The sequence below is a fragment of the Eimeria tenella genome, genomic scaffold (assembly GCF_000499545.2).
Source record: "Eimeria tenella Houghton genomic scaffold, Eth_scaff1, whole genome shotgun sequence".
Taxonomy (NCBI): Eukaryota; Apicomplexa; class Conoidasida; order Eucoccidiorida; family Eimeriidae; genus Eimeria; species Eimeria tenella.
The window spans coordinates 1,133,204-1,147,107 of record NW_013541457.1 but is presented as its reverse complement, the minus strand read 5'-3'; the positions used below and the strand labels follow the sequence as shown (position 1 = coordinate 1,147,107).

Below are 13,904 nucleotides of genomic sequence, written 5' to 3'. Positions count from 1 at the left end.
AACCACAACAGCTCCCATTACTGAGAGCAAATGCCAAAGAATGCGGCTTAAATTGCTCCTAGTTTTCCCTCCAACCAAAGCTTGTTTGTGCATGGCTGGCGTAAAACTGGCCGGTGATATCTGACTGGCAACAGAATGCCCTTACATCAATTGTGAAGCATTCAAGTTTTATAACTGCAGCTGACCGTGTCTTCTTGACGGGTTGCTGACCATTTTGTGGACACGGCAATTCTGGAGGCATCGACTAATCCGTCAACGGTAAGACATTCACGCGCTGTTCAAACGTCTTCCAAAGAACCTGTAAAGGGTCGCATAGGATGCATGTAAAATGCTGGATAAAAAACCAAGAACCAAGGAGCCGCAACATCATGAGACAACGGCGGAGCAGGACTCTATACTCCGTCGCGACTGCTGGTGAAAGTTGCACATAAATTACATCCATTATACAAAAGTAGCTGATGCTAGGCTGCTTCAATCACTGTTATGAGGAGAACCGTAATACAAGGTCTTGGTCCACTCCAACCAATTTGAGCTATGCTGGTATGCTCGTCTTTATGACTAACAGTTCAAAGCACGTTAAGTTGCAAACCAAAGTCACAGTAGTCCTGGGAGGGTCAGGTGCAACTGGCAGCTATGGCGCTGTTCTACCTGAGCCTCACAGCCTTCAGCTTTGCGGAAATTTTTCGGCACCTTCAACAACGACACCGTAAACGTCAAACTGAGATGTGCCTCCCGTTTTACGTCTCATACTCAACTGTGCATCAAAATCCAAAGCCTTGATGTCCGCATACATACGTGAGAAATTCATAGACGGCGCGCATATGCGAACACAAGTCAGGAGGCCACATCATATTCATGAAGCATCTAGGACTGTCGTGGCTTTCCTGGTTTAGCACGAACCTAGCGACCCGGCAACGTATCGCTTGGGTGATCAGGCTGCCTTCTAGTTCTTTCAGACAGCTCCACTCATTTAGGACTAATTATCTGGTAGGAAAAATCAGAAACAGCCGAAGAGTTAGTTGCTCCTCGCACTGAGCCGCGTGACATTGTAGTGGCAATGTGGTTGCAGCTGTAAAACACCAACAGGTTCAGCCAGAGCCACAAACTCACTAATGTAACAATTTCTTACACAGTGCGACGGCAGAAAACGTGGCATCTGCCGTGGTTCCTGATGAAATACACATAAAATAACTGGCGTAGTGAGAATGAGTCATAGGTCTGCTGCTTGATTTTGTCGCGCGTGCTCGCTTGCACGCGAATGATATTTTTTGTGGTAAACGAAGAAAAGCCGAGCGCCTAACAAGAGCATTGAATACACAAAGCCTCATATAAATGCGAAGACAAAGAACCCAACGCTGCGCCTTGCTGTTGAAGGCTCAACAGAACGGTCTCGGACAAGGCTGCTGATGCTTTTCGTAAATGCAAGTTTCAAACCGCACTGACAAGCAACATGTTTTCGCAGAGCGGCAGCTGCCTATTGTTGTCAAGGCTCCAGCTCTTACAGAAAATCGAGCATGTTGCGTCGCGTAGCGGTGGTAAAGTGCCACTTTCGCTGTAAGTCGCTGCACTCCACAGTTCGTGCGTGGCGCAAATGCTGTATTCAACAATTATTGATGCGTCATAACAACTGAAGTTATACTGCTCTGCAAGAACACACAGCGTCGTGCTTGGGCATAATTCAGGACTAACCCTTGTGCTTTAGTCATCGCAAAGTGATACGGTTACACACGCAACTGATTTTTTGCGCACTATCTTTAGCCAGCGTTTCCCAGGGCCTCAACCGTGCTTCACATCACTTGCATAGATGAAGGTGGAACAACATGGCTGCATGAGGCTAGCGGTCCTCAGAACTGAGCTGTGTCGTCAAATGGGAAGTGCTTGCAGCGACAGTGGATTCGAAAAAAATCTAGTGCATCTCCATATATGTGAATTTTGAGAGAAGACGCCTAGTAGAGCAGTTTCTGCGCACAGCTGTAGGCGTCACATATTCTCTGGGCAGCCCAACCTTGATAATGCGTAGGTTTGTGAGCCACTGGGGCGATATTCATGTCCCTGCATTAAGCAACAATCCGACAATTGGCATCGACGCATGCTTTATTAGCACCGAAATAGTGCTGTGCCTCGATCTAACCAAGCTCTAAAAGGTCGCAGCAAGTCAAAATTAACCTTATGGCGAGATAGGCAGTGCGGGTTCCGCGACGTCTTCAAAGTCCTCCGATTTCGAAAATACATCCACTAGCTTGGTGCAATCGTGGGCAGTTTGCAATCAGCTCTTTGCTGTCTGTGTATTGCTTCAAGTGTACAACTGAAGCACAAAATCACCGTCCGTTTCAAAGTCTGGCGGCATTCTTTGACAAAATGGTTCACGTAGCGAAAATGGAGAGCCAACACGCCAAAGCTTTGATTAAAAGGCTCACCGTCTATTGCGCACCATTCAACAGGCTTCTGTAATTCCATGTCGATAATCAAATGGTAGTTGTAAAAAAAATGAGATGTTCTACGCAGGCTGTCCGGCTCTTTCACAGCATCAGCTTATTTAAGGGAACCTCGCACCATCTGCATCTGCGGATAGAACATTCCATGCAATCAGCGGACCGAGTTTCGCATGTTCCTGAACTACTCACAGTCGAATATTCGGACCGGTTTTATATGCGGAGAGAATACGCTCCCAATATATACATTATTCCAAACAAAAAAAAGCAAGCAAAGTTTGTTCGGAGACCCGCGGTGTTTGATGGCGATTTTAGTTTCTATGAAGTTGTCGGAAAAGCATTCAGGACGAATTTTCCGTTCTTGAATACACGACGCCGCGAAAGCACAAGCCTAAACACCGCGGACCAACTTCAAATTTCCATTGGCCAGGTAAAAAGAGCACTTGAAAAAACTCGCACAGTCCAACGTTTCGCAGAATGACTGTAAGCGGCTAAAACCCGCGCATATTTTGCACAGAAAATTAACCCCGTTGTAATGCCCCATAACGAACGAGCGGATGCCGGACGCACACACACGTTGCACCAAACTCGTCATCGGGACTGAGCAAAGCGACAAAACTAGTGCTGATTTCCTCTTCCACACACACACTCACAGTGTATGCCGCAACCGATGTCGCGCGTTAGTCCCAACAAGCCATAACACTCATATACGAACACAGCACGCACCAGTTTCATCCACCCAACCACGCCTCTCAGTTCACACCTCCCCACAATCAATACACAAAAAGCACTACTTCCAGAATCATAACACTCTCATGCCCCCAATGCGCACACAATCACCTCGTCGCCTCCCCCAACACTCCATCCACCACGTGCCCGCGACAGTCCCCGAACAACCACCGCCCACTCACGCCCTCTCACTACGCCCACACTTACCAAACGCACCTTAAGTCCAAACCCACTGGCTCCGGCTGCACACAAGCCCTCACTCACAAAACCCAAACGCTCCACCTCCTCATCAAGTCCGCCTTGTCTTCTCCCACGCACTGCCGTGCCTTTACAGATGCAACTCACCGTCTTCGGCTACATCCAAACCCTCCCCCACACACCCAAAAAATATGCCCCCAAACTAAACTGCGTTTTTGTTTGTTTCTCTTGGAGTCTACAGAGATAAAGCAACTCTCGGTGTTAGAGCCCTGTGCATTGGCGTGATAGCGGTCCGGCCTCATAACCTGTCCTATCCTACGACAGTCGACTCTCCCTCGCCACCTGCGAAGCAGTGCCTACCGAACTCTGATACCTTTGAGGTCCTCATAATGCTTTAGAGCAGAGGTATTGTATATTGTACATCTCCGAAATGGAAGCGTTGGCGTTAACCGTTTCCGTGCGTGCATGGTCCGTGCAGTGGAAGAGAAAATTTGCTAATGTTTGGAGATGGATTTGTCTTACTCAAAACCCCGAATAGCAAGGCTTTTCTGCCATTCATTGGACGTCACTAGTGATGAGACGGTTTCCCGCGGAATCCACTCCAGTTTCTTGTGCTTCGCCAGCTCGCCCACAGTAGTAAAAGGAACTGTGACACACGCCCATCTTCGCCTACACTACATGTCCAAGACGCCTTTTTTGTATGTTTGTATGTTCACAGGAAAAGTGCCGTCGTGGTGAAAAATAACGCGCGTATGCCGATGGCAATAGCCAAACAGCGGTGGCACCACAAATGACGGGTTGTTTTGGCACCCTCAAGTCACAATTCGTGTGCGTTGGGACGCTTAGGAAAGCACTAGAAAGCGTTGTGTAGCGATGTGTCTCAGAGCCACCTACTATACACTCTCCACAGCATACGTGCAACGAGAAAGCATGTCCTCGAATTTGCTGTCTCAAACAAAGCACACAAAAAAATGATGTATGCAGAGGCACTGGTCATGAATTCAGCTCAGGCAGCTATCACATGCAGCGGGCTCACAGCCTTGAAAGCACCGGAAGCATAAGCGCAAACCCCACCGTTTCCGGATGCCGGCTGATTCAGCGATTCATTTGTTTTTCTTTTGAAAAAAAGAGAAATGCTGCGGTAAACAACACGCCGTTCTGCATAAACACCACGGTAACGTGCCATAATTGTGTTCTGTGGCTGCCTTCAATATGAATATGAAGCCCCTGAAAAAGGCTTCATATTCATATTGAATATGAAGGCTTCATATTCATATTGAATATGAAGCCCCTTTCAGGAGCTTCATATGCAATATGAAGCCCCCATGAGGGGCTTCATATTGAAGCTCAGAAGGTAGATTCGGATTTTCATGCTGTCACTCCGTCCCAGCGAGAAGCTGCTTTGCATAAATGCGGAATTTAAAAGGCGTACGCTGTGCGAAAAAAGGACAGCAGCAGGAGTGCCTGCGAAGCCGGTTCCTCTGCTGTTAGGTTGTGCGTTACGTGAGACTTGCATTCAACATGTGTCTTCTAAGCAGTCGACACTTGCAAGGGGGCAAAACGTAGCGTACAAGGCCTTCAGCAGCGTTGCCTCGGTAGTAGCTCTTCGGAAGCACACTTTTTCTGAGATATTTCGAAGTTCGCACATCATACGCCTGACGAAGCAAGCCATTTAAACTCATGAAGTAGTATAGAGGCCGCCTGGATTCGCCAGAAGCAGTAAGCAGCTCTAGCTTCGAACCATGCAGGTTTCACTTGGAATAGGGACAGTTTCCGAAGTCACATTTCTTTTCACGCACGCATACACACACCGACTCTAGAAAGGCTCCTCCATCAACCAAGGCAAATACGATAGGGCTTCGGTTGGTCATACCCTAAACGCAAAATTTCCAAGCACAGCTCACATGCCAACTAACCAAGCTAACTTGGACGTTTAAAAAGATACGTGCAGCATAAGGCAAAGTGGTGAATAGCCATGCCATCAAAGGCTGCAGAAGCATAGCTAGCATCGACTCAAGAAACCAGGCATTGTACCAGAAGCTCTTGGCTCCCCTAAAATACTTGGTATCACGTTGAAGCCGTCTCGTGTGTAACAAATACGCCATAAAAGCGTACTTAACGCCAGCAAACCTGGTTTTCCTCATATTAATTCCTTAGTTTGATGCCCCTCAAGACCTGGAAAGGCATCAAAACAGACGCAGGCGTCAATGGCTTCTCATGTTTGAGCAACGAAGGGGCTTGAGGAACAAAAAGTAGCTTTAGTCCTTCAGGGAAGACTCCATTTGAATCAGCGTGTTCTCAACCGCTGGCGTGTGGCATTGTTGCAGCGGGCGCAATTCACAAGCATCATTTTGTATAACGTACAATCTACAAAAGGCACGTTGCAGACCGTCAGGCATACAACACGATGCCTTTCCTTTCAAACCAAAGCATCAGCCTTTGTTGTGAACAAAAGAAACTGGAAGTCTTAAAGCCTATCCACTGTTCTTCGTACCATCTATGTTGCAAAACCGGTAAACCATTGAGCTACTATACCAGCGCCACCCTGCCCTTCTATCTTTTAGCCATATCACTAGGTGATGTCTGCACGCTATTGCCCTACATACATGACTTTGAACAGAGATAAGGGAAGTAAACGTGCCGCAGAAACCATCATGGCAGTTACGTCGCAGGATGCCCCTGCAGCTCACTAATTCTCCCACAAGCAGACTGCAGGCTGCCCGCAACAACGCTGTCTTTGTGGTGTACTTTCTGAAGCAGGTGAAATAAACGTTTCCGCAACGCAGGGCATTAGCCGACTAGTTCCTTGGCGCATCTACCACCCGCGTCACCTGCACCGGAGAACGGGGTAATGAATCCTTGCTGCAGCACACGCGTTTGATTCACAACTAAGTAGACGCTAAGAAACATGAAACGACTGTCATGGGGAAGAATCTTACCGTCTAAATCGTGGCATATGTGCAAAAAGCACCGTGACTCGAAGATATTTTGCGTGTGGTGCATTTATTCCCATTTTCACTGCATCACCTGTGGACAATTTCAGGGGTTCGCAACTGCAAAGAACAAACCCTACTTGCCAGCAAACCTTTTCCAATTTGATGGCGCCTGAAGCTATAGTCAAGCGCGCTTCCCTTTGCTCGTAAGTAGTTTCAGCCACGTGAAAATGGCCAACCAAAGTCACCTGCAGTGCAGTCACAAGTGCAAGCTCGATCGAACATTCAAGAACATTTCATCGACAGGACACCGAGGTGCACAGTGCATGCGACAATGTCAACCAGCATAGCTGCGAGGAGGACTCCAGCAGCAGGGCGTTCAACGCTTTCTGGAACCTCAGGCAACGCCGAGTGCAGCATTACACAGCGCCTCTAGACATATCAATCAAGGCATTCCTCTGCAGTTTGTCTAGCCACAAGGAGAAACGAACATCGCGTTTTACCGCGGTGCATGTACCGCCAACGGTTGCACAAATATCGTACGCTGGCGCGTCTCCGCCAGCCTCCCCTGCGCGCCCTTCGTCGCATGAGGACCTACCAATGATACGAGGAGCTGCATATGACAGCTCACATCTTTTGCCTAGCCAGACTCACAACCTTCCGCTGGAGGGAAAACATGACAAATTTCAGCGGCTGCGCCTTTCCACCAGAATAGAGTAACATCTCTTTTGCAGTGGCTTAGCATGACTTCATCCACAGCAGTATTCCAAACATTGAAGGTTTTTCGAACCCTACACAGAGTTAAGACCCACAACGGTCGGCCGCTTCCATTGGCGACTGTAGCTTGCATTGATGCACTTCCTTTCATTTTGCTCAGCCGTAAGTCTGCCCGCTTGTGTTTCCGCTCTACTGAGGAACAAAGACCTCAAGGACAATTTCTGTAAATCAGCGGTCTCTGATGTTCATTGAAGTCATTGCTCCGTTCCTGAATGGTACTTGCAAGATACATTCACTTCTCCGCCATTTTGCGGTTTTTCAGCATATCATATCAATATATGTTTCCTGTGCCTCGTGAAATGCTAATGTTCACCGAACGACTAGCTTAGCTGCACCGTCCAGTTGTTGCAAAATATGCGTCCCCCGCTGCGAAAACCACAAACAGTTTGCCTCACGCCGAGCTATGTCCCCAATGGATTCAAACACTACCGTTTTATCTGGGAAATCGCAAACGTATACTATATTGGATAAGACTCACAGGCTTTAGGTAGATGAAGTTCAAGAATCGCAAGAGTTTCTGCCAAACACAAGCGTTGAGACGAGCTGCATCTCGAGAATTATGCCGTTTGTTTTCTAAGCATCTGCAGTATCTCGGAGAGTTATGTGGTTCATAAGAAACACATCACCAAACAAAAAGGGAGAACATTCTGTCGCCCTTCACTGCACCTAGACAGGCGAAAGTTGTGCAGCCTTTGCTGACTGCATAGCTGCCAAGCAAGGCCGCGGCAAACCTGCACGCTTTAAAAAGGCAACAAGCTGCAAATATACGTATTAATTTTCGCTGTTCAAAGTGGGCTGAGCAGGCAGTGCTAGCTCACAAAGTGTTCCTTGATGAGCATCTGCCCCGTCGTCTTCCTTGGCTTCTCAATTCATTCCAGCCATTTCTGCGCGTCTGTGAAGACGAATGGCCCAGTATTTCAGTTGGTTGCGCTTACAGATTTGCAGTCCTAGCGAGTATTTTGTCGCTACTACGCTGCAGCACGCGTCAGTATTTCCAGGCGTCTACCTCTTGATGACTGCCATCCCACGTGAGGCCACCTGCATAGGGGCCACCTGCGCTGCTACTCCCTTGTTCGCCTTAGGTGTGACATACTGCCTGCAGTTGCCCATGATACTAGGCAATGTTACATTTCCCTCCCTAAATAAACCGGAAACTTGTTCTGCTTTGCCTCGTGCTTATTCCACCAGGACCCTCGGGCGGCGCGCGTCAACTGCTTATGAATTTCGATGCTTGACAGTCGTCGGAAATCCCTTTCCTTCGCAGCCAAAATCCCTTGCTCCTGGTTGCAAACGAATAGCCTCAAAAGTCCAGAAATTCAACCTCTGCTTCTATTTGCTAGAGATCTTCAGCAGTCGCCCGAAATCACAGGGTGTCTATAGATCAATCTCCCCTGCACGAATGAAAATATTGCCTACAATGCAATTCTGCGCCCAGTAGAATTTACCACGCCAACGCAGTGCCGCCTATTCTGTTCCCAAGGTCGACGCCTCTCTCACCTTTCATGAATGTTCAGAGATTCAACGTAGATACCCACATACGTGTGCTCACTGTGCGCAATATGATAGGCGTGCCGCTAGCAAGCCCGGTAGTATCTCAGGTAAGATCCTCCACGACAGGCATAATCACCGACTGGCAGCCTACGCGCATTCTGCAGTTGCCCTGTCGATTCAAGTTAGGCTCACAGTCTTCGGCTGCACACCAAAAGTCAGCCTTACAAGCAGCCGAGTTTTCCAGTTTTGCGAAGCTTCAAAAAAAAAATATAGAGATTTATATTTCCCAGAAGTACTGTAAAAGGTGCGAGGTACAAATGCCGTATGCCCTCAGCGTGTTTCCCTGAAGAAGGAGCCAGCAGTACGGCGCATCACCTCAAACAGCCATTGTCTGCAAAACGAGCAGCCCGAGCTATTTTACAATGAAGGGATTGGAATAAAGCCACCGATACAAAAGGACCTCAGCAGTGACTCACAGCCTTGAGCTGAAAGCAATGTGCGGGCACCTCTAACAACCACATCCTGAAACTGTGCCTGAAGATTACTTTCCTCCGTATTCCTAATCGCATGCACTGCGAAGCCGCCATTTGCTGCAATCAGCACCCAAGAAGTACAATTTGTGTCGCTACCGCGGAGACGTTGTCACCGTCCATCGTGGCATTCATAAAAGTGGTTAGTGAACTTTCCCCCAGTGTCTGCCCGTGCCTGCCTTGGCTCTTTCGGAGTCCGCAACACATTGCCCAAAGACAGCTGGTACTGGCTTTGCCGCGCTGAAATAAAACCCGACAACCGTGCACTATCTGGGTATCAGCAAAAGGGATCACTGGAGCGCCTATGCCTTTGCATTCCATCGTTTTTTATCAGTTTCCTTTTTCACCTTTCGTGGCACACACTTCCTGTCAAGCCGTCACCGCAACGGGGAACTTCCTTCAGAACTCGGTTGTAACTCACTTCTCATCTAGAAAACATTTAACCCTTCAAGCGACACCGATGCGCCATACAAGGTCTTGTTCCAGTGCTGACAACCTGAATTTGCCGGTAAAGTCTTCTTAATTACCAATAGTTTGTCGCACGTCAAGCCACCAAGTGGAGCCATAAATGCCGCCACTTGTCATAAAAAGCTCAGGTGCAGTTTGCAGCCCTAATGCTGTTTTAGCTAAGCGTCACAGCCTTCAGCTTCACAGATGTTTTTGGCACTTTCAACGACACCGTGAAAGTCAAACTCAGAAGTACCTTCCGTCTCACGTCTCATACTCAACTGCGCATCGGCATTCATCGCCCCAATGGAAGCAAATATGCATGCGGAAGTCACAGACGGCGCGCATATGCGAACACAGGTGAGGTGGTCGCATCACATTCACACTAAAAGTAGGAGTGCTGCGGCTTTTCACGATCTCAGCAACTCGGCGATGTATAGCTTGCGGTGGTCACGCTGTCTTCCAGTTCTTTCAGACAGCTCCACTCATTTAGGACTAATTATCTGGTAGGAAAAATCAGAGACAGCCGAAGAGGCAGTTGCTCCTCGCACTGAGTTGTGTGACATTACGGTTGCAGCTGTAAAACACCAACAGGTTCAGCCAGAGCCATAAACTCACTAATGTAACAATTTCTTACACAGTGCGACGGCAGAAAACGTGGCATCTGCCGTGGTTCCTGATGAAATACACATAAAATAACTGGCGTAGTGAGAATGAGTCATAGGTCTGCTGCTTGATTTTGTCGCGCATGCTCGCTTGCACGCGAATGATATTTTTTGTGGTAAACGAAGAAAAGCCGGGCGCCCTACAAGAGCATTGAATACACAAAGCCTCATATAAATGCGAAGACAAAGAACCCAACGCTGCGCCTTGCTGTTGAAGGCTCAACAGAACGGTCTCGGACAAGGCTGCTGATGCTTTTCGTAAATGCAAGTTTCAAACCGCACTGACAAGCAACATGTTTTCGCAGAGCGGCAGCTGCCTATTGTTGTCAAGGCTCCAGCACTTACAGAAAATCGAGCATGTTGCGTCGCGTAGCGGTGGTAAAGTGCCACTTTCGCTGTAAGTCGCTGCACTCCACAGTTCGTGCGTGGCGCAAATGCTGTATTCAACAATTATTGATGCGTCATAACAACTGAAGTTATACTGCTCTGCAAGAACACAGCGTCGTGCTTGGACATAATTCAGGACTAACCCTTGTGCTTTAGTCATCGCAAAGTGATACGGCTACACACGCAACTGATTTTCTGCGCACTATCCTTAGCCAGCGATTCCCAGGGCCTCAACCGTGCTTCACATCACTTGCATAGATGAAGGTGGAACAACATGGCTGCAGAAGCATAGCTAGCATCGACTCAAGAAACCAGGCATTGTACCAGAAGCTCTTGGCTCCCCTAAAATACTTGGCATCACGTTGAAGCCGTCTCGTGTGTAACAAATACGCCATAAAAGCGTACTTAACGCCAGCAAACCTGGTTTTCCTCCTCATATTAATTCCTTAGTTTGATGCCCCTCAAGACCTGGAAAGGCATCAAAACAGACGCAAGCGTCAATGGCTTCTCATGTTTGAGCAACGAAGGGGCTTGAGAAAAAAAAATAGCCTTAGCCCTTCAGGGAAAACTCTATTTGAATCAGCATATTCGCAACCGCTGGCGTGCGGCATTGTTGCAGCGGGTGCAATTCAAAACCGCCATTCTGCATAACGTCACCACCACAATTCCCCAACACGTGCCAACAACGCCACCGAACGCCCCTCCACTCGCTCTTCCCATCTCCACACAACCCTCCACCAAACACTCCCACTCCGTCAATGCACACTATCACACAACCCACACACCAACACAAACTCCCCAAACGCCCCAACGAACACAACCCACACGCCCCACACGCCACCTCCCACGCACGCCCTCTCTCGTACCACGCCCTCTCTCTACGCCTAATCTCACGACGCGCTCTTTCAGTCCAAACGCACTGGCTCAGCCTTCGTGCAGGGGCTCCTTCACAAAACACAAACACTCCCCAACCCTACACCCGCCACGTCTTCACCTGCACGCTGACGCCCCAATGCACCTGCAACTCACCGTCTTCGGCTACACACAAACCCGCCCGCACACACCCAAACAAATACGCCTCACAAACAAATCCGCCTCCACTGCTCCCCTTCCTGCCGACACACATAAAACAACGCCTACCCTAACCACCCTCTACGCTGGCTTCAAAACTCCCCCCACGTGCCAACAACGCCACCGAACGCCCCTCCACTCGCTCTTCCCATCTACGAACAACCCTCACACCCCACACGCCGACCTCCCACGCACGCCCTCTCTCGTACCACGCCTTCTCTCTACGCCTAACCTCACGACGCGCTCCTTCAGTCCAAACGCACTGGCTCAGCCTTCGTGCAGGGGCTCCTTCACAAAACACAAACACTCCCCAACCCTACACCCGCCACGTCTTCACCTGCACGCTGACGCCCCAATGCACCTGCAACTCACCGTCTTCGGCTACACACAAACCCGCCCGCACACACCCAAACAAATACGCCTCACAAACAAATCCGCCTCCACTGCTCCCCTTCCTGCCGACACACATAAAACAACGCCTCCCCTAACCACCCTCTACGCTGGCTTCAAAACTCCCCCCACGTGCCAACAACCCCACCGAACGCCCCTCCACTCGCTCTTCCCACCAACGAACACAACCCTCCACCAAACACTCCCACTCCGTCAATGCACACTATCACACAACCCACACACCAACACAAACTCCCCAAACGCCCCAACGAACACAACCCACACGCCCCACACGCCACCTCCCACGCACGCCCTCTCTCGTACCACGCCTTCTCTCTACGCCTAACCTCACGACGCGCTCCTTCAGTCCAAACGCACTGGCTCAGCCTTCGTGCAGGGGCTCCTTCACAAAACACAAACACTCCCCAACCCTACACCCGCCACGTCTTCACCTGCACGCTGACGCCCCAATGCACCTGCAACTCACCGTCTTCGGCTACACACAAACCCGCCCGCACACACCCAAACAAATACGCCTCACAAACAAATCCGCCTCCACTGCTCCCCTTCCTGCCGACACACACAAAACAACGCCTCCCCTAACCACCCTCTACGCTGGCTTCAAAACTCCCCCCACGTCACTATCATACAACCCACACGCCAACACAAACTCCCCAAACGCCCCAACGAACACAACCCACACGCTCCACACGCCACCTCCCACGCACGCCCTCTCTCGTACCACGCCTTCTCTCTACGCCTAACCTCACGACGCGCTCCTTCAGTCCAAACGCACTGGCTCAGCCTTCGTGCAGGGGCTCCTTCACAAAACACAAACACTCCCCAACCCTACACCTGCCACGTCTTCACCTGCACGCTGACGCCCCAATGCACCTGCAACTCAACGTCTTCGGCTACGGCCAAACCGTCCCGCATACACCCATGCATGGATGCCTTACAGGCAAACTAGCATTCGCTCTTGAATATGTCTAGTGCCTACGTTTTTTGGATAATACCTACAGGCTCCAGGTGGATGAAGTTCGAGCATCGTAGGAATTTGTCGCATGCGGAAATGTTGCTATGAGCTGAATGTCGACAAGTATGCTCTACTTTGTGTGCATCTGCAGTATTTCGAAGAGTTATATGGTTCATAGGAAACAAATCACCAAACAAGAAGGTAAAGTATCCGGTCCGCTTATACTGCTCCGTGACAGACTAGAGCTGTGCAGGCTTTTCTGACTGCATACCTGGCAGACAACCCCGCGGCACGTCTGCGAACTTCAGAAGCAGAACGAACTACAAACATGCTTATCAATTTTTGCTGTTGAAACTGGGTTCAGCAAGCAGTGCTAGCTCACGAACTGTGCCTTGATGAGCATCTTCCACGCCGACGCAGTCTTTCTTGGTTTCTCGACTCATTCGACCCCTCTCTGTGCATTTGTGAAGACAGATCGCCCGGCACTTCGGTTGCGTGTGCTTATATATTTTTAGTCCTGGCGCGCTTTTTGTTGCTACTGTGCTGCCGGGAGCGTCAGCATTGCCAGGCGTCCACCTCTTGATGGCTGAAGTCACACGTGAAACCAGCTACACAGAGGCCACCTGCGCTGCTAAGTGATTGATCGCGGAAAGTGTGACACAATGCCTGCAGTTGTGGACAATAATATACATTGTTACGCTTTCGTCTTTAAGCGAATCGGAACGCGTTTTGCCTTGCCTCGGTCTGATCCTGACAGCACGGAAAATCTACGCAGCCATTCCCCTTGCACGAGTAAGGATATGGCCTGCGACACATTTCTGCGTCTAGCATAACAAGGCTAAAGCAGTGGCGCCTGTGCTTTCTGCAGCATCAAATCA

General features: G+C 49.5%; 2 protein-coding genes across 2 annotated transcripts; both read left to right on the top strand.

Annotated features, from left to right (window-relative positions):
* Positions 1–11,601: 11,601 nt before the first annotated feature.
* On the top strand, positions 11,602–12,396 carry ETH_00005485 (uncharacterized protein; the record flags this gene model as incomplete). The annotated part of the gene is made up of 1 exon (XM_013372488.1): positions 11,602–12,396. The coding sequence occupies one exon, from the start codon at positions 11,602–11,604 to the stop codon at positions 12,394–12,396; it is 795 nt and encodes a 264-aa protein (XP_013227942.1).
* A 124-nt stretch (positions 12,397–12,520) lies between these two features.
* Positions 12,521–12,814, top strand: ETH_00005480 (uncharacterized protein; the record flags this gene model as incomplete). Its single annotated transcript, XM_013372487.1, has 1 exon — positions 12,521–12,814. One exon carries the CDS (start codon positions 12,521–12,523, stop codon positions 12,812–12,814), a length of 294 nt encoding a protein of 97 aa, XP_013227941.1.
* Positions 12,815–13,904: the final 1,090 nt, after the last annotated feature.